General features: G+C 50.5%; 1 protein-coding gene across 4 annotated transcripts; it reads left to right on the top strand.

Annotated features, from left to right (window-relative positions):
- The first annotated feature begins 657 nt into the window (after positions 1–657).
- Serpinf1 (serpin family F member 1) lies at positions 658–22,751 on the top strand. 4 transcript variants are annotated; one of them, XM_036195090.1, is made up of 9 exons: positions 11,973–12,079; positions 12,425–12,534; positions 15,512–15,599; positions 16,783–16,981; positions 17,517–17,672; positions 18,129–18,332; positions 19,176–19,318; positions 21,700–21,910; positions 22,376–22,751. In XM_036195090.1, exons 3-9 carry the CDS (start codon positions 15,519–15,521, stop codon positions 22,633–22,635), a joined length of 1,254 nt encoding a protein of 417 aa, XP_036050983.1. In that variant the 5' UTR covers positions 11,973–12,079; positions 12,425–12,534; positions 15,512–15,518; the 3' UTR covers positions 22,636–22,751. The 4 variants fall into 4 exon arrangements, with proteins under 4 accessions (XP_036050981.1, XP_036050982.1, XP_036050983.1 ...); XM_036195088.1 differs by lacking the exons at positions 11,973–12,079; positions 12,425–12,534 and adding an exon at positions 658–691; XM_036195089.1 differs by lacking the exon at positions 12,425–12,534 and having other exon boundaries at positions 11,935–12,079.
- The last annotated feature ends 95 nt before the right edge of the window (positions 22,752–22,846 follow it).

Genomic DNA, 22,846 nt, shown 5'->3' with positions numbered 1-22,846 from the left:
ATCTTGCTGAAGACCTCCAGGTCCCCACCCATGTCCCACCACCCGAGTCACCCCTCTGGTCTTTGGAGATACCAACACTGCCAGGACCCCTCCTTTCCTCTCTCTTGTCCTCCTCGTCAGGAAGCTCAGGGGCTGAGGCAGGGAAGGGCCTCTTTAGCTCCCGAGAGTCTTTTGTAAAGTTTTTGTAGTGACTTTTATGCAACCTGAATAAAGAATGAATGGGCCGGGCTGGTTTGACGTCGAGGTTCTGGGCAAGTGGATGTGGCTGGGAGGCAGCCAGAGGGCAGATTGCGCTGAGCCCTCTCTGTGCCACGTTTGGTCTCTGGCCACATGCCAGTCCTCTCTAAGTCCACCTTCATGCCAGCCTGGCTCAGCTCTTAGCCCTTCTTCCCTCTGTGTGCGCCTCAGGCAGCCAGTAACAAGGACGGCTCAGAACTGGCAATTAGGGAGCTAACGGGTCTCTAATTACACCCCAGCTGCTTTGCCAGGAGCAGGCGCCCGCCAGCCGGGGGCAGGCTGACAGCTGGAGGCTGGCAGTGTCTGAGGGTTTGGGGGATGTAGTTGGGGATACCTAGGCACCGGACTGGCTACTTCCTGTGGGAGAGCAGGAGCTGGAGGCAGAACCGGGGTCCATGTGGGTGGTGATGGCTGCCCTCCGGGGTAGGCACATCTCCCTGCTGGGATCTCCTGTGTGAGTGCAGGGTGTCCATGGGGCAGTAGTCCTCTGGAGCCCTAATGTGCCGGGTCAGGGAGAGGGGAGGGGGGCAATGAGGGCGGGATGAGAGACTGGTGTGGGATCCTGATGCTGCTAAACTGCTCTGTGTGTGCGGGTGGGGGGTGCGGGTGGGGGCAGGTATTACACTAGGGGAATATGGGGCATGTCAGAGGGTGAGGGTCAGAGAACGAGGGCCCTTAATAGAGACTTCACCAGTGGAGCAAGAAGCGGGCAGGGCTAGGAGGGAGGCCTGTCCAGCAGGCGACATGGAGCAGGAGCTGAAGGAAGTGATGGAGAGCACCTCAGAAGTTTCGAGAAGAGAACTGGAGAAGAGGAAAAGCAAGCAGAAGGCCAGGGCTGAGAGCATGCGCAGAAGTTCAAGATGATCTGAGCATGGTGCTGGGGAGGAGCGGGAGGGAGTCAGTAGTTGGGGAAAGCACACAAGTGCTCTAGGACCGTGCAAAGACTTTAAAGAAAACATTTGCTATTTACTTTTTTTTTTTTTTCCCCAGCTTTTTGAGACAGGGTTTCTCTGTGTAGCCCTGGCCGTCCTGGAACTCACTCTGTAGACCAGGCTGGCCTCAAATGCACAGAGATCTGCCTGCCTCTACCTCTGGAGTGCTGGGATTAAAGGCGTGCACCACCACCACCCGACTTTGCTATTTATTTTATTTTGTGTGTATAACTATTTTCTCTGGATGTATCTTTGTGCGTCACATGTGTTCAATAGCAATAGCCCAGAAGAGGGTATCAGATCACCTACAACTGGGGTTACAGGGTTCTGAGACACGATGTGGGTGCTGGGTGTTGTTTTTAAAAAATGGTAAGTGGTGCTGGTTACCGTGTGAAAAGGTCATGAGGCAGGAGCCATGACAAAACCTAGTATCAGAGCTTTATTGGTGGGGAGGGGACAAAAGAACCAGACCTGGGAAAGAGAGGAGAGAGAGAGAAAGAGAGGGGGGTGCAGGAGAGAACAGAGCAGAGAGGAGGGGAATCTGTGTCCGGCTTTTTAAGGATTCCTGTGAACATGCGCAGGTGGGCTTATGTAGCTCCACCATGCATGCGCTGATTGCATGACCACACCTCACACATGTAATCACCAGCACACACTGATGACATAAGACCCCATGCTTAGCTGCTGAACTGCGCATGTGTGACCATGCAGCTGGAGTGGTGGCAGAATCCTAACGTCCCAGACTTTTTGCTTATTATAAAAAGCAGGTGAACAGGAATAGGGGCGTCGTTTCTTCAGGAAAAACTGCTTCCAGCTGACTTGGTGGGCGTTGGGTGACTCTTGGTGGGGTAGGGAAGGGGGGCTTCTGAGGTAGACCATCATCCTGGGATGGTGGGCTGTCGTCTGCTGCCTTGGAATTTGTCTGACAAGGTGCTTACTGACAGGTGGTTCCAGAGCTCACTGACCTTGCAGGTGGATCCTCTGGAGCTCAGAAAAAACTTGAACATATTAAGAAGCAGCCATGAGAAAAATTGAAGTCTTGGGCTGGTGACCACTGCAGTGTTTGGTACTCTGCTTATATTGGTTAGTGTTAATGAGAGAGAGATTGGAACATGTTTTTAATTTTTACCTGAGAGAAGCTTTATCAGAGACAGATTATTTTGAGGCACCTGTTTCCTTTACTAGTTCAGCATCCAGGAGACAGGTGATCAATTGCTGAGAGCATTTCACAGTAATAGATGGCTATATTAAAGTCTGTTGTTTTTTTTATTTTTATTTTTGTTTTTTCAGAGTCCAGACCCTTTTTGGTCTTTGGTCTTGGGGTGTAAATACCTTTTAACTGTTACTGTTCCTTACCACCTGGGTATATCTGATGGTCCTTGGACTCCAGCTCTATGGTGATCCTGTAACAATTAGCTGAGTAGTTAATTAGAAGAGGGAACCAAGAAGAGAAAAGCGTGTGCGGTGAGACCTCATTCTTCTGGAATTGGTGACAAGGCAGTGGATCCTGATGTCCTCTGAGAAAGAGCAGGCCCTGTCTGTGTGCATGAGGGGGAGAAGCACTGCTGACAGGTCTGGAGTGAGGCACATGGAGGGAGCAAATGAAAAGAAAGCTCCTCCCTTAGCTGGGAAATCTCTTCCCATTGTGTACCCCTGAAAGTACAATTAAGTCTGACAACAGGGAAACGGGAAGGAGAGGCAGGACCCCAAAACTCCCTCAGGATTGATTAAGTGGCTCTGTGTCCAACAGGAAGGAAACAGATCGCCCCATGCATCCTGGGTTCGCTCTGAGCCCGTGGCCAAGCCTAGGAGGTCTGCTGGAGGTCTTAGTTTGATGTCTTCACGCCACTGGGTGCCTGGGGGCAGTCAGCTGAACAGTATCCCTCTGAGTGGCACTTTGAACAAGGCACAACTGATGGCCCGGCAGGGCACGAACTAGCCTGTGTGGCTTTCTAAAACAGGGACCTGGAAGCCCTTATGCAGCTGCTCGGATAGCGTGTGCCAGCAATTTGGCAATTTTGTTCACAGGCTTTCTCGTCTTTCCCATGGTATATCTTAAATGCCACAGCTGAAACTTCTGCCTGTGGATGCTTAAGTTTTAGCCTTAATGTCCATGTCTTGATTTTTTTTTTTTTTTTTTTTTAATAGTTTGCTGGCTTGAAGACAGCTTTAGGAAGACCCGCCAGGAGGCAGGCTATAAACTGATCTCTGGCTAGAGAGCCATCCGGATTATTGTGACCCTCATGTGGGTCCTGATTGTAAACTTATTTGCATGCATCCTAGCCTGCTTCCATACCTGCCCATGCTTAGTGGCCTGCCCAGTACAGGAGAACAGAGCAGAGAACAGAAAAGATAAGGTTCTTTGGAGTCAGATTCCTTAGGTTCAGGAAGGCAAGTAGGCAAGAGAGAGAGAATCAGAAAGGGGGGGGGGTGTTAGAGCTTAGGTAAAAGTGGGGGATAAGGTAACTCTTTTCATTTGCCTGTTCGCTGGTAGAAGTTAGATAATTCCCGTGAAACATCAGGTTCAAGCAGCTGTTACTTGACCAAATCTACTGGTATCTGGGGATATCTAAGGCATTTGTCAGAGGAGGAGCGGAACCACAAGGAAGCTTCCATGTCCCATGACTGCAGCTGAGAGAATAAAAATAAAAAATTAAAATAACAAATGGGATCCCAGGCTCCTATCTCAGGTGTCCCCAGGATAGGTAGTCTGTGAGCCAGCATAAATTAGCAGCACAAGTTACCCCAATCATCATCACGTCATCACGTCATCACGTCATCACGAGAAGGGCAAGGGCTGGGCGTACATACCGGAGGACTCCCCAGGAGTCCTGACAGCATTCAATACTTTGTCAAGAGAGAATGTGTCATGGTATGCAGCCAAGGACCGCCCCCCACCCCGGGTGGGGGTCTGACTCAAGGAATATATCTCAGGATATAGTCGTGGGAAATGGCAGGGGATCAGAAAGGGAGAACACACCAATCTCAGTAGCTGGTGGCCTGTGCAGGAATCCGGTGGTTGGGCAAATGAAAAAAGAGGAGCTGGCAGTCGTAGGTCCAATAAACTTTGGTAAGGGTCCCGGACGCAGAGTGCCAAGACAGCCTGTCTCCTCACAGCACCAACGTTGTTTTTAAAAATGATAAGCGGCACTGGTCACCGTGCCGAAAGGTCATGAGGCATGAGCCACAACAAAACCCAGTATCAGAGCTTTATTAGGAGGAGGGGACAAGAGGACAAGAGAACCAGGCCTGGGGAAGAAGCACATGCAAAGAGGAAAGAGAGAGAGAGAGAGAGAGAGAGAGAGAGAGAGAGAGAGAGAGAATGGGGGGAAGAGGGAACAGAGAGGAGAGGAGGGGGAGTCTGTGTTCAGCTTTTTAAGGATTCCCGTGAACACGCGCAGGTGGGCTAATGGAGCTACGCCAAGCATGTGGTGATTGTGTGACCACACCTCATGCAAGTAATCACTAGTGCGCATGGATGACATAAGACCCCTTGCTTAGCCGCTGAACTGCGCAAATGTGGCCATGCAGCTGGAGTGGCGGCAGAATCATAACACTGGGTACCAAACCTGGGTTGCTGTAAGAGCAGCCAATGCTCCTAACTTCTGAGCCACTGTTTCCTCTTTCTCCTGACCCCCACCCCCACCCCGAGAGAGTTTCACTGTGTGGCCCTGGCTGTCCTGGAACTCGCTTTGGAGACCAGGCTGTCCTCAAACTCACTGAGATCCACCTGCCTCTGCCTCCCTGAGTCATGGGATTAAAGGCGTGTGCCACCACCGCCAGGCCCCCCTGACTTTTTAAAAAAGGATATTTATTTTATTTTATTTTTAATAATGTGTAGGTGTGTGGATATGTGTCTATGGGTATAGTTGCCCCCAGGGGACAGAAGAGGGTGTCATATGCCCTGGAGATGGATTTACAGGTGGTTATGAACCACTTGTTGTTGGTGCTGAGAACAAAACTCCAGTCCTCTGTAAGAGCAGTACGTTAACCACTGAGCCATCTCTCTAGCCCCCGTGTGTGTGTGTGTGTGTGTGTGTGTGTGTGTGTGTGTGTGTGTGTGTTTTATTTTAATTTTTACATTTATTTGCTTGTTTTTTGACTTTTTGACTTTTGGATTTTTGTTGTTGTTGTTGTTCTTCGAGACAGGGTTTCTCTGTGTAGCTTTGAAGCCTGTCCTGGAACTCACTCTGTAGCCCAGGCTGGCCTCAAACTCAGAGATCTACTGACCTTGGCCTCCCAAGTGCTGGGATTGAAGCTGAGAGCCACCACACCTAGCAATTTACTTACTTTCTTACTTATCTATTTATTTATGACTGTGTGTGTGTGTGTGTGTGTGTGTGTGTGTGTGTGTGTGTGTGTGCTTGTGCCACGGTGCACAAGGAGAGGTGAGATAGGAGAATATCTTGCAGGGATCAGCTCTCTCCTTTGACCATGTGGGTTTCAGGGATCAAACTCAGGACCTCAGGCTTGGCAGCAAGCTCCTTCACCTGCCTATTAGCCATCTTGCTGGCCCTTTTCCCTGGCTTTTAATTTTGCATAAATGAATCCTCAAGTCTTCTCCTCTATCCCCGTGCCCTACCCCGGCCTGGCAGTGCTGAACCCAAGGCCTTGCCTACGAGGCAAACACCCCACCACTGAGCTGTCTCTAGTACAATTTGTATTCTCTTGTACCTGCCAGGTCTCTCGTGCCTGGCCTGTATTGTGCCCCCTCACCCAGAAGCCTTTGACTTGGGAGATGCTGGATCTGAGCTTGGCTCTGGAAGGCTCATGTGGCTTCTGGGTGCAGAGGGATGAGGTGGGAATAAGAAGCTGGTTGGCAGGCCCACCCAGGGTGTAGATCAAAGCCGTAGAATGGTTAGACCATGGGAGGGAGGAGAAGGAAGTCCTGGGGATGATGGGATTTGGCCTTGCAATTCCTAGGTTTCCATTGTAAAGGAATGGGTAGGGGTGGTGCCTTTGGCTGAGCTGGGAAGCAGAATGATTATGGGGTGGGTGGTAATTTGCAATGTAAACATGTTATAATGAAAATGTTATGCTAATGCAGGCCAATCACATGCCCCGTTTTGCCTGGGAAAGTTAGGGTTATTTCTGTCATTTGAGCTAATTAGTAGCATCCAGTCTTACTGCTGGAAGTGTCCTATAAGTTAATTCCTGGCCTATAATGTGGATCTGGTAGGCATGGAATTGCTAATGATGGTTTTGAGTTTACCCATTTTAAATATCAAGGAATTGAGTGAATGTTCTGGTAAGGGATGGGAGTGTATATTTGACAGCATAGAGATGCTTTATGTCTTGGAACTAGGGGCTGGGTGTAGCTCCTGCTTAGCATGTGCAAGGCCATGGGTTTCATCCCCAGAGGGGCTGGAGAGACACTGGACTGGAAAAAAACAAAAACAAAACAAAAAAAAAACCAACCCTTAGGGGAAGAGGATTTAATAGAAAGGAAGAGGGTCCCAGGATCAAGCAAGCAGAGACAGAGATGGGAGAAAACGGAAACCGTGCAGAGAACGGACTCTGAGAGGGAGGAAGGCTCCGCTCTGCTGCCTGCTGCTGTAGGGTGGAGGTTTCCCTGTGGCAGTCAACAGAGCCACCCCGAGGTGACAGCAGCAGCTTCAGAGAAGCTGGGAGGAGAAACAGTGTAGACATAAGAGCAAACAGCTTGCCAGTTTGTTGTGTGTGCACATACATATATGCCTTAGCACACATGTAGAGGTCAGAGGACATCACGTGCGAGTAGGCTGTCTCCATGTCGTCTGGCTTGGCAGCTGGTACTAACAGCTGTGCCCTGGAAGTGCAGACTTGTTTTGAAGCCCTGAGTAACCTTTTGTAGCAGACACTGGACGGAGAATCTGAGAGTTTGTTGGGTGAACTTTGAATATTGTCTGATTTCCTGGAACCCCAAAGAACCATGAGATTTCTCCACTCTTCCAGTAGAGGGAGCACTCTTGCCAGAGCCTTTGGCAGCCATTGCTTCCAGAGTGCTTTCCCATCATGCATCTGTGGTAGTTGGCTTGGTGGGAACCATGGTGTAGAGAGGACCCTCTTTACCAATTCCCTTCTTCAGGTGCGGCCCCGGGAGGCACTGGCACTAGAGTAGCGGCAGCTGGATTGAGGTCACTCTAGAAGCTTCCTTTAAAAACAAAACAAAACAAAACAAAAAACAAAACTGGGAACAAGGCAGCTATAGTGTTCCTGTGAATAATTCCTTGTATGCACATGTTCATTTAATTCTTTGGTGGAGTGGCGGATGGAACCTAGGACCTCATGTATGCCAGGCCAGCGCCCTCTGAGAGCTGTGGGAGGCTTTTGGTGTATGCACTCAGAAGTAGAATACTGGGCTTTAGCCTCGGGCTTGTCTGCCTTCCACTGCCAGGGTTGCCACACACAATCACACACAATGCTCATATTTACTGTCATATCATTTCTTCAAAGTTGTCATAGGAACACAGACTTGTGATGAGTGGAGTTCATTTTCCACACCCACACCAACACTAGTGTTGTCACGTGTTTAAATCTTCTCAACCTGATGAGCATGCAACATGACTTCCTATGGTTTTAATTTGCATTCTTTTGATCATTAGCAATGATAACATTGGGGGGGAGCATTTTTGTGGGGGTGGGGCTTTAGACAGGCTCTCTTATTTTCCCCTGGCTGTGCTGGAACTGTCTATGCAGACCAGGTTAGCCTTGAACTCATAGAAATCCTTCTGTCTCTGCTTCCTGAGAACTGGGATTAAAGACACCATGCCTGGCTGAGAGTCTTTTTGTTGTTGTTGTTTTGTTTTGTTTTGTTTTGTTTTCCAGAGCTGAGGATCAAACCCAGGGCCTTGTGCTTGCTAGGCAAGTGCTCTACCACTGAGCTAAATCCCCAACCCTTGTTTTGTTTTTGTTTTTCGAGACAGGGTTTCTCTGTGTAGTCTTGGTGCCTGTCCTGGATCTCATTCTGTAGACCAAGCTGGCCTCGAACTCACAGAGATCCACCTGGCTCTACCTCCGTGCGCCACCACTGCCCGGCTTAGAGTCTTTTAATGTACTAAGGAAATGTTGTACTACTCAGCTACATTTCCAGCCCCGTGAAACTTCTTTGTATACATTTATTGGCCACTTGGGATTCTGCTATGAACGACCTGGCCTTACTTTTCTCTTACATTTTTAAATTTAAAACTTGTTAGTTTTATGAACATTTTGCTTGAGTGTATGTCTATGCACCACATGCACACCCTGTGCCCACAGATGTCAGAAAGAGGGCACTGGATTCCCTAGAACTGGAGTTACAGAGTTGTGAGCCACCATGTGGGTGCTGGGAACTGAGCCAGGTCCTCTGCAAGAGTAACAAATGCTCTAAACTGCTAAGCCATCGCTCCCTCCACATCTTGAATTGTTTCTAGTTTTCTCATTAGAATGTTTTGTTGTGGTTGTTTTTTCTCTAGTTGTTGTTTATTTGTTTGTTTTGAGACAGGACAGCCCTGGCTGTCCTGGAACTAGCTTTGTAGAAGAGACTGACCTGGAACTCACAGAGATCTATCTACCTCAGAGATCTGTCTGCCTATGCTGGGATTAAAGGTGTGTGCCACCACTGCTGGGCTCCTCTTTGTTTTATGGTATCTTTGTGTGAAGAGAAATTTCTGACTTTAATGTCTCGTTTATCATCAACCTTTTTCCTTATAGTTTGCCCTTCTTTGGGTATTATTTATCTTATTTTGATTTTAGAGATGGAGTCTTTCTGCGCATTCTTGGTTGGCTTAGAACTCTTTCTGTATGTCAAGCTGACCTTAAATTTCCAACACTTCTCCTCTGTCTCCTGAGTGCTGGAATTATGTGTGCCAAAACACCCAGATATTTATTTATTGTTTGTTTTGTGTGCTTGAATGTCTACGTGCATGCCATGGAATGCATGTGGAGATCAGAAAATTACCTGTGGAAGTCATCTCTCTCCTTCCGCCATCTGGGTCCTGGGGAATCAAAAGCATATCATCATCTTATTTTACTAAATGTTGAGCCATCTCATAGGCCCTATTTTTTTCTTTCTGAGAGGGTCTCATGTAGCCCAGGTTGGCCTCCAACTCTTGTATGGAGGATTGCCTTAAACTCTTTTTTTTTTTTTTTTTTTTTTTTTTTGGTTTTTTGAGACAGGGTTTCTCTGTAGCTTTGGAGCCTGTCCTGGATTAGCTCTGTAGACCAGGCTGGCCTTGAACTCACAGAGATCCACCTGCCTCTGCCTCCCAAGTGATGGGATTACAGGTGTGCACCACCACAGCCCAGCGACCTTAAACTCTTGATGGTACTTCCTCTACTTTTCAAGAACTAAGATTACAGGTGTGCACCATCCTGTCCTGCCTATATTTGCTTTTTAGAGCATGATATTGCTTGAAGAATATGCTAGGCGTGATGGGGTATATCTTAAATCCCAACACTAGGGAGGCAGAAGCAAGAGAATCTTTGTGAGTTCCAGGCCAGCCAGGGCTATATAGTGAGGCCTAGTCTCCAACCAACCAACCAACCAACCAACCAACCAGGAAAGATATCAGTATCAACTGTGCTCAGAATGTGGCACTGGGTGACTGGGGAGATTAACTGAGACATTTTCACTGGACATCACATCTTTTGTTGCTTTTGACTCTCTCTCTCTCTCTTTCTCTGCACACGTGTGTGTGTGTGTGTGTGTGTGTGTGTGTGTGTGTGTGTGTGCGTGCGTGCGTGCGTGCGTGCGTGCGTGTGTGTGTGTGTGTGTAGGCCAGAGGACAACTTTGTAGAGTTAGCGGTCTCCTTCCACCTAGAGTCCCAAGGACTGAACTCTCCTCAGCAGGCTTACTACACTTCAGGTGCCTTTATCCCCTCACACAGCACTCTGTCTAGAGTCTTTTTTATTGAAAGGACCTGGGCTCTCACTGTTGACTCTCCTTCTCCTAAAGCTGAACCTTGCCCATTGGAAACTCACACTGGCCGGAGCTCTGCTTTCTGGGGCTTCCTCGAGAACGCTTGCAGAGTCCCCTAAATGTTCTCTTTTGAGCCTTCTTCTTTCTTTTTTCCTCTGAATGGTTATCAGGCTTTCTTAGTCAGCCTAAAAAAAACCATTGGTTATATAGGTTTAGAAAGCAACATTTTTAACCAGAGCAGCTGCAATACGAAGCATTCTGTAACCTTCAGCTTTCTGGAGCAGATCCCATGCTACACCGTCGACAGTTCAATGTGCATGAACTTTGTCCCATGAGCAAGAGTAACAAAAATACTGTTCTTAAAAGAATCGTTACATTTATTTATTTGGTGTGTGGGGTGGGTGTGTGCACAAGCCATGGTACACACATGGAGATCAGGGGATCACATGTTGAAGTTGGTTTTCTCTTTCTATGTGGGTGCTGTGGAGAGAACTCGGGTCTTCAGGCTCAGTGGCCAGTACCTTTACCTGCTAAGCCACCTCAGTGGCCACTTTTTCTTTATTATTTTATTACGCAGGACTTCATGTAGCCCAGGCTAGCCTCAAATTCACTGTGTGGTCAAGGCTGGCCTTGAACTTGTGCCACCACCTTCCAAGTGTTATGATTATGGGTACCACACCAGTTATGCAAATATTGATTACCTTCAGGCTGAGTGTGTTTAGAGTTACATGAAGTAGGTGAATTTCAAGTTTAGAATTGGGTTCCAGTCCCAAGATCTCTCACATAGATGCAAATATTCCAGATCCCAAATCCAAACTGTTTTTCTTTTTTTCTTTTCTTTTTTTTTTTTCTTTTGGTTTTTCAAGACAGGGTTTCTCTGTGTAGCTTTGGAGGCTGTCTTGAATCTCACTTTGTAGATCAGGCTGGACTCAAACTCACAGAGATTCGTCTGGCTCTGTCTCTCGAGTGCTGGGATTAAAGGTGTGCTCCACCACCATCCGGCTTCTTCTTTTTTTTTTTTTTTTTTTTTTTTTAAATAGTCCTAAGTATTTCCGGTCAGGGGACTAAGCCTGGAGTTGCTAGCCATCGCTTATGCTAGTGCTTTAGTTTTGAAACTGCATCATGAGTTCTGACACCCCAGGGCAAGCTGTTCTCCTGGGCAGGCAATGTCTAGTGTGGGCCACCTCCCAGGATGGGTGTCCGGTACACCCATTTCTTCTTCTGGTCAGATGTTTCCCCACTGTCCCCCCTTTTCATGTTAAAGGTTTTATTTTTTATTTATGTGTCTGTGTGTCAGTGTACAGGTATCTGTACGTGTGTGATACCTGAGGAGGCCAGAAGAGGGCATTGGATTCTCTGGAGCTGGTTACAGGAAGCTGTGAGTCCCTGTTGTGAGAACTCAGGTTCTCTGCAAGAGCAGCAGTGCTCTTAACTGCTCAGCATCTCTCCAGCACCCACCGTCCTTTGTAATTTTCAGAGAGCACAGAACTTCAGAGTAGACAGGCCCAGTGCCATCCTTTCATTTTCCAGGAGAGGAAGGAGAATTATCTCGCTCTCCAACTGCAGGTAGAGCCAGAGCTAACCACCTGGAAAAACCCAGTGTCTCCACACCGACTCACTTTCTCTCCATGCAGCCTGCCTCTCAGCCAATCCTTTCTGATGTTCAAGTTCAGACTCATGACCTACCCCAGGCTGGCCCAAGTACCTTGTGAAGTTAGCCATCCTATTGGAGGGGCCCATCTGGGAGAGATGATAGCCCAAGGAAGATGGGGTGGGTGAGGAGGGTGATGTGAATGCATGGTCTTGGGGACACAGGATGGAAGGGTAGCAGTGGGTTAAAGTTAACACCAGACAATGATGCAATCACAGACTCCAAATTGAGTCAGGTCACTTTAAGAAAGGAGTAGTTGTAATCTGAAGCCTGCTGGACGCGGGGTTGGGAGGCAGCCCTTCACTGCACGGCTTGCTAGAGCCCCCTCAGGGTGCAGGCTCAGAGGGACCTAGACTGAAAGGAGCTGCAGCGGACCACAGGTAAGGCGGCTCCTGGTCTAGCCTGGGGAAGAGAGATGGAAGAGGAGCCTAGCTAGAGGGACTGGGAGGAGCAGGGGCACCCCAGAGAGCAGAAAAGAGGGGTGCAAGGAGGTGGAGGTAGGGATACAGTAGCCTCTGCAGTGTAGGGAGCAAGGTGGACAGATGAGAGGGCCTTGGGGGACAGAGGGCCAGGGTTGCTATTATCCCCATATCCCACTGCAGCAAACGGAGAGGCTGGATGGGGTTTTGAATGGAGTTGGAGAACAATGTGGGAGTGGTGGGAAGTGGGGAGCTAAGCTCTGGGTCTGGTCTGAACAGTACCCCAAAGGGGCTATCATCCTACAGGCGGGGCTCTCCCTGAAGTTGCTTCCAGCAGCAGTGAGCAAGGAAGGTGGTCTTTCCTGCAGACCAACCTGGCTCCACTCACTCCGATTGCTGCTTTTCACAATCAACTGGTGCTTATCCCCCCCCACCCCCCCAGCAGGAGCAGCCTGAATCCCGCTGGGATGGGATGCCTGCTAGGTCCTCTGTCCCGCTACCACCGATTCTGTTAGGGAGTGAATGGGAGACAGATGAGGTCATGGCCTCTTGCAAACAATAAGCGGCCTCCAGCCTAGCTGGTGTGGGGTCTGGCTGTTCTTCTGGATCCTTTTTACCTCCCGGGGAAGCCACAGCAGGGAGTGGTCTGGGTCAAAGGACAGACACTAGCTTCCCAAGTGCCAGCCACTGTCTGGACCTTAGCTGCCCATCAGTTCAGCCCCCAGGCTGAGGGGGATGGGTGGGGCCCAGGGAGTTCTGGCCCCAGGGCTGGCTTTTTCTGGGGTGTTGGGAGGTGCAACTATGGGGTGTTTCAGGTTCCAAGATTTCAGAAACAAACAAACAAACAACCCAACTGCACGGGAGGTGAGTGGTGTAGATGAGCCAGCCAGACTGGACCCCTGGAACAGTCCTTGAGGCAGTGGAGAGGGAGGTGTCTTCCCCTGCACTGTCCTCATGTCCACTGCCATGTGGCTGGAAGGCTGCTTGGCTCTGGGAGGAGGGAGTAGTGGAGGAGGAGCAGCATGTTTGTCTCCTAGCTGGGTCTAATCGGAAACACATGTGCCGGCTCCCATTTGTCTTCCCAGCCCGGATCTGAGACCACAACACCCCAGTTTCTGTGCCTCTTGATTTGGGGCAGACCTCGGCTCAGAGGGGAGAGACTCTTGACCCTTCCCCATGCCCTCCCCCACCGTAGCCCAGGAATTTGGCTTGGACACTTGCCCTTTGGACAGGATGGCATCATTGTCCCGGTGCCCCTGGCTAGCCAAAGCTGCCTACCCAACCCACAGTTATTGCTCCCAGGACATGGTATGTGTCCTGTGGGGCCCCTGCTGCAGACCCTCACTTTCTGCCCTTAGGGTCTCCATTTTCTTAACTCCTGTGGCTTCAGGTGGAGAATTCAGACATTCCACTAACACCTGTCCCTGCTTAATAACTCTTGGGCCAGCACTGGACCCCCGTGTTTCCCCATGCCTACTGCGTTCCACATCTCAGCTTCAGGTCTCAGCCTACCCATTTGGTAACAATGATCTGACTTACACCCTGGAGGAACTCCAGGAGGTCCCATCTGCAAGTGCATCTCATTTACTTCCTGGAATAAGATGCCAAAGGTGACCTTCTCCTCCCTTCTGTCAGTCAGTACCCACCCAGAGGGACCAGAGTGGGCTTTCTGTGCATCTGATAAATAAGCCTGTTGCAGCTGGGCTCGCAGAAGGAGGCCGCTGCCTCCGATGGGTGGGGCTGGGTGGGGAGGGCTAAATCTGCATCACTTTCTCTGTTCCAACGGGGTTTTCTCCCCAGGAAGTTGGGAGGCAGCGCCCCTGGGTGAGAACACAAGGGTCCCTAGAATTCCCACTGGGAGATCTGAGGAAGGGTTAGAAAGAAGGAGGCTGGTACCACTGGAAGCAGAGTAAACTTTCTCTTGTTGGCCCTCATGGGCTGCAGTTTTCTAGTGGATTATCTGACTTAAATTTTAGGACCTTAGCCAATGATTGCAGATTGCACTCCTGACTCTTCAGATCCAATTTGTTCTAGGAAGTCAGAAAAGTTGGTAATGTATGGGTGGGGGGTGGGGGGGCAAATACATGTGACAGGGTAATGATGGGGCTGAGGGGCTCTTCAGGGTGTGTGTGCTGGAGGATGGGTGGGGGGCATGTTAGGACAGGCAGTGGTCTTTTCCGACTCTAGGGTGAGCTTTCCTACGGCCCTCATTCCCCACCCATAGTCCAGATTTCAACATTTCCCTGTGGTCTCAAGTGCCAGACTAGAGTCTGGGCAGAAAGGTCGCTGCTTTGGGAGGTGGTGGAATGTGGGAGGTCCCACCAAAAATTAGTGTTGTTTAACCTGCAGGAAGGCAGGCTCTGGGGTTTAGAGCTGTTTCCATGCTAGTGAGGGGAAGAAGAAATGGCCCTTCAGAAGAGATGCCAGTGAAGGGACAGCTGAGATCTTCCCAAGCCCTGGCACTGCTAAGGGCTGCTAAGATATAGTCTAGGCAGGTGTGGTTGTGCACACCTGTGATGTCAGCTCTTGGGAGGCAGAGGCAGGAGGCCCACACGTTCAAGGCCAGCCTAAATATAGCAAGACTGTCTCAAAAGAGAAGAGAGAGAGGGAGGGAGGGAGGGAGGGAGAAAGAGAGAGAGAGAGAGAGAGAGAGAGAGAGAGAGAGAGAGAGAGATATTATATAATTTAGCCCTCATAACATAACAGTAGGAGGGATTTGTTCTTTGGACAGCTACGAAGTCAGGCTTAGATCTGACAGTGTGGCCCTAGTCCACACCCTCTTAACTAAGCACTCAGAGTTGTTCTTGAGATGGAAGAATGGGGTTGACAGGTATGATGGCACACACCTGGAATTCCAGCACTCAGGAGGCGGATGGGGGAGGGCAGCTTCGAGTTCAAGGCTACCTAGGCAAGATCCCATCTGAATAAAAAGGGTGGGGGGCAAACAGGTCTGAGTGAGTCCTTATCAGTCCTTTTCAGCCTTTAGCCGGAAAACTTTTGGTGGGTAGCAGGGCTAGACCAGACAGATGTTCCGTGAGTCTTTATAAAGATCTGGTTCTGCTCCCGTTTTGAGACAGGGCTCCAAATCCTACCAGATGAACTGGCTGTATGCCTCCATGGAGAAGCCTCGGTGTGTGCTTGTGCCAGGCCGTTTTCTTGGGGCCAGAAGAGCCCGACGCTGGGTCTCCACTGCTCTGGTGCTTAGGCTGGCACAAGGTGCCGCTAGGAACCACCATGGAGGCACAGTTTGCTGTGAAGCGGCAGGTGCAGCAGGGCAGGGACACCAAGCCTCGGGAAAGTTCTCATCCGTCTGACTCTTGCCCCTGGGAAGGGTGGGGTGGCAGCACAGGGTGTGGGCGAGGGGCATCATTTGTCTTGTCTTCTTTCTTGTAGTCCCGGGATGCAGGCCTTGGTGCTACTCCTCTGGACTGGAGCCCTGCTCGGGCACGGCAGTGGCCAGGATGTGGGCAGCAGCTCTGAGGTCAGTAGGGTGGGTAGGTGTGGGCAGCAGCTGTTCTAGCCCTTCCTAGGCTGGCTGGCTGGCGGCAGGGAGCCAGCACAGGGAAGCAGTGCTAGGCCCGGGGCTGGGGGTGGGGGGGGGGGGGGGGGGCTCTGGCCTTCATTTCTCAGGTCTTGGTTTCTCTAGCAGCAAGGTAAGTATTTGCTTCACCTTTCAGGGTATGGAGGAAGTAGGGGTAGGGCCACACAAGGGACAAGCCAGTTGGGTATATCAGCTATAGAGCTGGGCATTGTGGGTTCTGAGTTCGGATTAGGGCTTAGTGACCTTAGACGTCAGTCTGCTTCCTTACAAGGCCACTACGGCCATTTACTTATTCCTCACCTACTAGCCACCTGCCCTCCCCTCCCCCAGTTGGAAATGATATGCAGGACCTCAGGCATGCTACATAAGTGCTGTATTAACTGAGTCCTACCCACGAGAACACTTACTCTGAGGTTGGTAGGTATGGATAGAAATACAAAAATTCTAGCACTTGGGAGGCAGAGGCAGGCGGATCTCTGTGAGTTCAAGGCCAGCCTGGTTTACTAAGTGAGAGCCAGGACAACCAGAGACACAGAGTGAGACCCTGTCTCAGCCCCGCCCCCCACCCCCCACCCCCCACCCCAACCCCACCAATAGCAACAGAAACGGGAGATGTCAGCACTTGGCCAGCATATGCAAGAGCATGGGTTTGCTCCCAGCCCTGAGACATGACAAAAAGGAGCAGAAAGTTCCTCACAAAGCTGCTAGCTAATAATAAGGAAGTCCTAGTCCAGGCTGAGCAGCCAGTGAGCCCCAGGGACCTGCCCATCTCTTCCTCCCCAGTGCTGGGATTACAAGCATGCATCACCATGCCCAGCCTTTATGTGTGCTTTCTGGGACTGAACCCAGGTCCACATGCTGTCAGGCCAGGACTTTACCAACTGAGCTAGCTCCCCAGCCCTACCATTTTTATTTTAAAGTAGGCCAGGTTTCCCGCTCTCAGGTCACAGTTCACGCCTGGCAAGCCCTGTGTGTTGCCTCTCCCCAGCACAGAGGTTCTGTACAGTCAGCACACACTCATTCCGACCTTAGACTAATGGCCCCCAGGGACCAGAGGACAACCCCAACCCAGAGGCGATGCCATTCACTGTGCCTTCCCACTGGTCCTTGTATTCCGAGCCAGGGTTCCCCAGTCCCCGACAGCACAGGGGAGCCAGTGGAGGAGGAGGACCCCTTCTTCAAGGTCCCTGTAAACAAGCTGGCAGCAGCCGTTTCCAACTTCGGCTATGACCTGTACCGTCTGAGATCCAGTGCCAGCCCAACTGCCAATGTTCTGCTGTCTCCGCTCAGCGTGGCCACGGCCCTCTCCGCTCTTTCTCTGGGTGAGTGTCAGCAGAAGGCAGCTGCAGGTGGACCTGAATTGCCCACCCTGAGTCTCCATGCGTACACTGCCAGGGAACAGGAAAGGGTCGGTGGGGGCTGCAGCTCTGGCCAGGTTCTGGCTACACACACACACACACACACACACACACACACACACTCAATTCTGACCACTCTATCAAAGTGACACTCAATCCTTGGTTCCTTAAGAGGACTCCTATTGTGTGCTAGTCATCTGTCCAGGTTCTAGGGGTACAACTGTTACCAGTAGGCCTGGGTTCCCCCTCACAGTAGTGTGGATAATGATGGGAGAACTTGAGGGAAAGCACCCCACTCTTCTCTCTCTGTAGGTCTGATGCCTTGGCCTATTTTAGAGGCTTTTCCTAGCAATGCAGTCATTATTTCCCGGAAGCTCTTTGTCCACCTAGAATGTCTGCAATATCAGCCTCCTCAGGCTCTCAGAAGACAAGACTAGATGTCTAACACCCTGGCCTGCTGTGGGCAGTTATGAAGCCTGCCACCTTTTCCCTCTGGCAGGAGCTGAACAGCGAACAGAATCTGTCATACACCGGGCTCTTTACTACGACTTGATCAGCAACCCCGATATCCACGGCACCTACAAGGAACTCCTTTCCTCTGTTACTGCCCCTGGGAAGAGCCTCAAGAGTGCTTCCAGAATTGTGTTTGAGAGGAGTCAGTAGCCAACCCCACCTCGCCCCTCAGCCTATGTAGCCCAAGCTGGCCCCTGCTTTCCAAGTGCAGACACGCCATCATGCCTGGCACATGGCTGCTTTTCTGGCCTGGGTCATCTGTGTGCTCCATGCTGCTCCATGCCGGGGATTCTGTCTAAACAATAGACTGTGTGTGTTCAGGCCAGGCCTGGCACTGGTGGGCAGGAAAGGGCCTGTGAGACCACAAAGGAGCAGAAAGAGGAAGTGGGCTGTGGGAGACAGCAGGAGGGTCTGGAGAGGGCTGTAACACGAAAGGGAAGGCAATGGTGGAATCCTGTTCCCTGTCCAGCGTTTGGACAAGCCAGCAGATGCCCCAGCAAGTCAGGGGAAGATGGTGGGCAGGAAGCTGGGGTCTGGCAGGCCTTCAAAGTGCTGGCTCAGCTCTCATACACTAACCTCTGCTCTGCTCCCTCTCAAGAACTTCGGGTAAAATCCAGCTTCGTTGCACCTCTGGAGAAGTCATATGGGACCAGGCCCAGAATCCTCACCGGCAACCCTCGAATAGACCTCCAGGAAATGAACAACTGGGTGCAGGCCCAGATGAAAGGGAAAGTCACTCGGTCCACAAGAGAAATGCCCAGTGCCATCAGCATCCTCCTCCTCGGCGTGGCTTACTTCAAGGGTGAGGGCTTCCCCATTTCTCTTGGGCCAAGGGAGGATGGTAGGTGTGTGTAGTGCTGGTGGTGGATACGGATGCAGGTGCAAGGCCAGACGAGGCTATGAAAACCATGTGGGCTTGCTTATCTGCTTATCACCTACCAAGTGTCCCTGAGCTATGGGTCAAGAGAAACGTCTGAGTGGAGCTGGACACAGATCTCCGATTTGAGTGCAGAGCCCTGTCTAAGTTTCTCCTGAGCCATCTGTCTCCTCAGCTTTCCTGTGAGGATTATACATCTACTTCAACCCTGCACAATATCTACTGTGTTCTTCTCACAGCAAGCCAGTACTAGTTCTGTACCGCCCTGTGCTCATGAAACTGCTTCCAGTTACCTATCAACACTCTTCTAGGCGGTAGTAACGTGTCGGGAGACCCTTCCACAGGCCTCACATGAGGTCTACTTTCTTCAGAAAGGGGCTTGCGGCAGGAATAGTTTGACCAGTTTCCCTCTTAGAATGTGACCACCTTACTGAGCAGCAGCAAGAGTGGACGCCTGACCTGGAGGAAAGCCCGGGGCTTCCTACTCCAAGCACACAGAGGGTAGGCGAGCCAGGCACAACCCAGCCTGTTAAAGGCCACCTTAAACCAAAGAGCTTGGTGATCCACGTCAAAGTGAGAACACCCACTTACTTTCATCTGAGTTGGTGTGGGGAAGAGAGCCGGATCCTGTGGTCTCTGTCACACTCACTGGGACCCAGCAGCTCCTGTGTCCATGACAGCTCAGGTTTGTTTGGCCAGTGGAGACACAACACGGTCCTCTGGCCTTTCCAGTGACAGCAGCTCAGGAAACTCTGTGTTTCCTTCCAGGGCAGTGGGTAACAAAGTTTGACTCGAAAAAGACGAGCCTGCAGGATTTTCACTTGGATGAGGACAGGACCGTCAAAGTCCCCATGATGTCAGAACCCAAGGCCATCTTACGATATGGCTTGGACTCGGATCTCAACTGCAAGGTCTGTAGGGATGGTGGGGGAGGGTCAGAGAGGGGCAGGGTGGTAGAGAATGGATGGCTGCTGAGAATGGCCAGCTATCTGAAGTTTGCTGTGTCGGCAAGTTAGTAACATTTCTGGGCCTTTCCTTTTTCCTCCTCCTCTTCCTCTCCTCCTCTTCCTCCCTGCTCCCTTCTCTTGGCTTTTCAAGACAGGGTTTCTCTGTATAGTCCTGGCTGGCCTGGAACTCGCTCTGTACACCAGGCTGGCCTCAAACTCAGAGATCCTCCTTCCTCTGCCTCCCGAGTGCTGGGATTAAAGGTGTGCGCCACCACCACCTGGGGTCTTCCTTTTCTTGAAGGGGAGTGACAAGCAGATATTTTCCCATGGTTTGTGGTCAGGATCAGGGTCACAGAAAATGGGTTTTCAAAATCTGGCACTCAGAGCTGGGGATGGTGACATACACCTATAATCCCAGCAGTCAGGAGGCTGGGGGAGGGTCATCAAGAGCCCTGTCTGAGCTGTACTTTGAGACCATCTCAGAAAACAGAAATGGGCCAGAACAATGGAGCTGCTCTTTCAGAGGAGCCAGGTCTGATTCCCAGCACCCACATGGCAGTTCACAACTGTCTGTAACTCCAGTTCCAGGGGATCTGACACCCTCTTCTGGCCTCTGCAGATACCAGGCATGTCTATGGTACACAGACAGACATTCAGGCCACCACTTATACACATAAAAACAAAAACAAAACAAACCAACAAAAGAACCAACCAAAAAAAGACTAGGCACCCATTGGGATGTCCCACAACGGTGGAACACTTGCCTAGTATGAGCAAGGCCCTGAGTTTAATCCTTAGTACTGCCAAAAACGAGACAAAGAAAGGAACTTAGCACTCAAATGTCGATTCATTCATTCATCTCTTTCCTTTTTTCTCTTTGAGACAGAGTCTCACGTAACTCAGGCTGGCCTAAACTTACTAGCTGAGGACACTTCGAACTCCTCACCTTCCTGTCTCTACTCCCAAATGCTGGCATTGTGGGCACGTGCCGATACCCTGGTTAATGCAGTGCTGGGGATCAACCCACAGCTTCACGTATGTTGGGCAAGTGCTCTACCAGCTGCGCTACAGCCTGAGCCCAAAGCTGTCTTCTCCTGACAGCTCCTCTTTAGAATCAAGAGCCAAGTTCTGACAAGCTGTCACGAACGTCACACACTGACATTCTAAGACTCTCAGAGTGCATCTGACTTCTCTCAGCTCCAAATCAGTAGTCACTAACCCCTTCTAGGCTATGGTTTCTTAGGAAATCTGACAAAAGGGCCTGAAACTGTAGGGTGTGGTGACACACTTTAATCCCAGCACTTGGGAGGCAGAAGTAGGTAGGTTTCTGGGAGTTTGAGGCCAGCCTGGTCTATATAGAAAGTTCTAGGGTAGCATAATGGAGAGATCTTATCTCAACACTCCACCCCCCCCAAAAAAAACCCAAAAAACAAACAACAACAACAACAACAACAAAGCCTGCCCCACTGGAGAAATGACATTTCTGTATATGGTTGCTTGCATGGGGCTCTAGGAAACCCTGACATTGTCCCACGGGCCTTAGGGTAAGAACCTCTGTTCATGGCTGGAGAGATGGCTCAGAGGTTAAGAGCACTGACTGCTCTTCCAGAGGTCCTGAGTTCAATTCCCAGCACCTACATGGTAGCTCACAACCATCAGTAATGAGATCCGGCACCCTCTTCTGTATACATAATAAATAAATAAATCTTAAAAAAAAAAAAAAAAACCAAAAACCAAAAAAGAACCTCTGTTCAAAGGGTCTGTTCTACTGTTCGTTTGTAGTCCAGGGCTCTGCACAAAGCAAATGCTCAGGAAATGCTGGCAGGTAGACTCTGGGAGGACTTTCAACTCCAGCTCCTGAGAACCAGGTCCTGGCTACTGTCACCAACTTGACACAAGTTGGGAACCTCAACTGAGACGGTGCTCCACCAGGCTGGCCTCTGGGCACACTGCGGGGCATTTTCTTGATTAATGATTGATGTGGGAGGGCCCAGCCCACTGTGGACCTGCCACTTCTCAACATGTGGTCTGGCTGGTGGAAAAGGCAGGCTAACAAGCCTTGGGGGAGTAAGTCAGAGAGCAGTTCCACTGTGGCCTCTGCTCCAGCTCCTGCCCTGAGTTCCTGTGGTGACAAGTGTGACCTGAGAGTTCTAAGATGCAATAAACCCATTCCTCGCCAAGTTGCTTTTGGCTACATTTTATCACAGCAATAGAAACCCCAACTAAGATAAACCACAAGCTAACGTTTTTTCATCAAACTTGAGAAGAAAACTGGAAGACAGCCACTGCACAGGTCCCGGCTGGGCCCGGCCCCAGGACTAACTCCCATGCTTCTCTGTTGTTAGATTGCCCAGCTGCCCTTGACAGGAAGCATGAGCATCATCTTCTTCCTGCCCCTGACGGTGACCCAGAACCTGACCATGATAGAGGAGAGCCTCACTTCTGAGTTCATCCATGACATAGACCGAGAACTGAAGACCATCCAAGCCGTGCTGAGCGTCCCCAAGCTGAAGCTGAGCTACGAGGGCGAAGTCACCAAGTCTCTGCAGGAGATGAGTATGTCTGAAGACCACTTCGCTCCAGGGGCTGGAAATGAGCGGAGTCTTTCAGCCTTCCACATTGCTGACAGAACTTTGTAGGGAGGCTCTTGGGCACTTACTACATTATTATGAGGGAGGGGAACACAGAACCACTGTCCCATCAGACGTAGTCCTTGGTCCTGTGAGCACATACCCTTAACAGCCCAGAAGACTGTCTCGGGCCAGGTCTGTTTACCTTGGTTTCTCATACAGCCTTGCTGGCTCTATGCTCCCGGGTAGGTCCTGGGCCTGCAGTAGCTCAGAGCACCTCATACCCCATAGGGCAAAGCGTGCTCCACTCCCAGCTTTCTTTCTTGAGAATCAGCTTACACAAATAAGGACTCTGTGTGTGTGTGTGTGTGTGTGTGTGTGTGTGTGTCTGTGTCTGTGTCTGTGTTTTGGACAAGGAGGATTTTAATGGAATCTCTCTCAATCTCTACAGAGCTACAGTCCTTGTTTGACTCTCCTGACTTCAGCAAGATCACAGGCAAACCTGTCAAGCTCACCCAGGTGGAACACAGGGCTGCTTTTGAGTGGAATGAGGAGGGGGCGGAAAGCAGCCCCAACCCAAGCCTCCAGCCTGTCCGCCTCACCTTCCCACTAGACTATCACCTTAATCAGCCTTTCATCTTTGTCCTGAGAGACACAGACACCGGGGCCCTGCTCTTCATAGGCAAAATTCTGGACCCCAGGGGCACTTAATGCGTCTCCTCAGTGTGCTCCAGAAGAAAACCCCAGAGGGATGGCTGACCACACATTCCAGGAAGGCTGCCCTATAGCTTCAATGTATCCTTTGCAATAAACGAGCTTTTCCTGAATTTTCACTGCTTTCTTCCTTCTGTTTGGAGTTGTGTTTAGTATGGAGAGAAACTGGTCCTTAAGAATTTACATGGTGGTAACTGGCCCTGCTTAA

The sequence above is a fragment of the Onychomys torridus genome, chromosome 8 (genome assembly GCF_903995425.1).
Source record: "Onychomys torridus chromosome 8, mOncTor1.1, whole genome shotgun sequence".
Classification (NCBI taxonomy): domain Eukaryota; kingdom Metazoa; phylum Chordata; class Mammalia; order Rodentia; family Cricetidae; genus Onychomys; species Onychomys torridus.
Note: the sequence above shows the minus strand (reverse complement) of the source record. Positions and strands in the feature narration are given on the sequence as shown.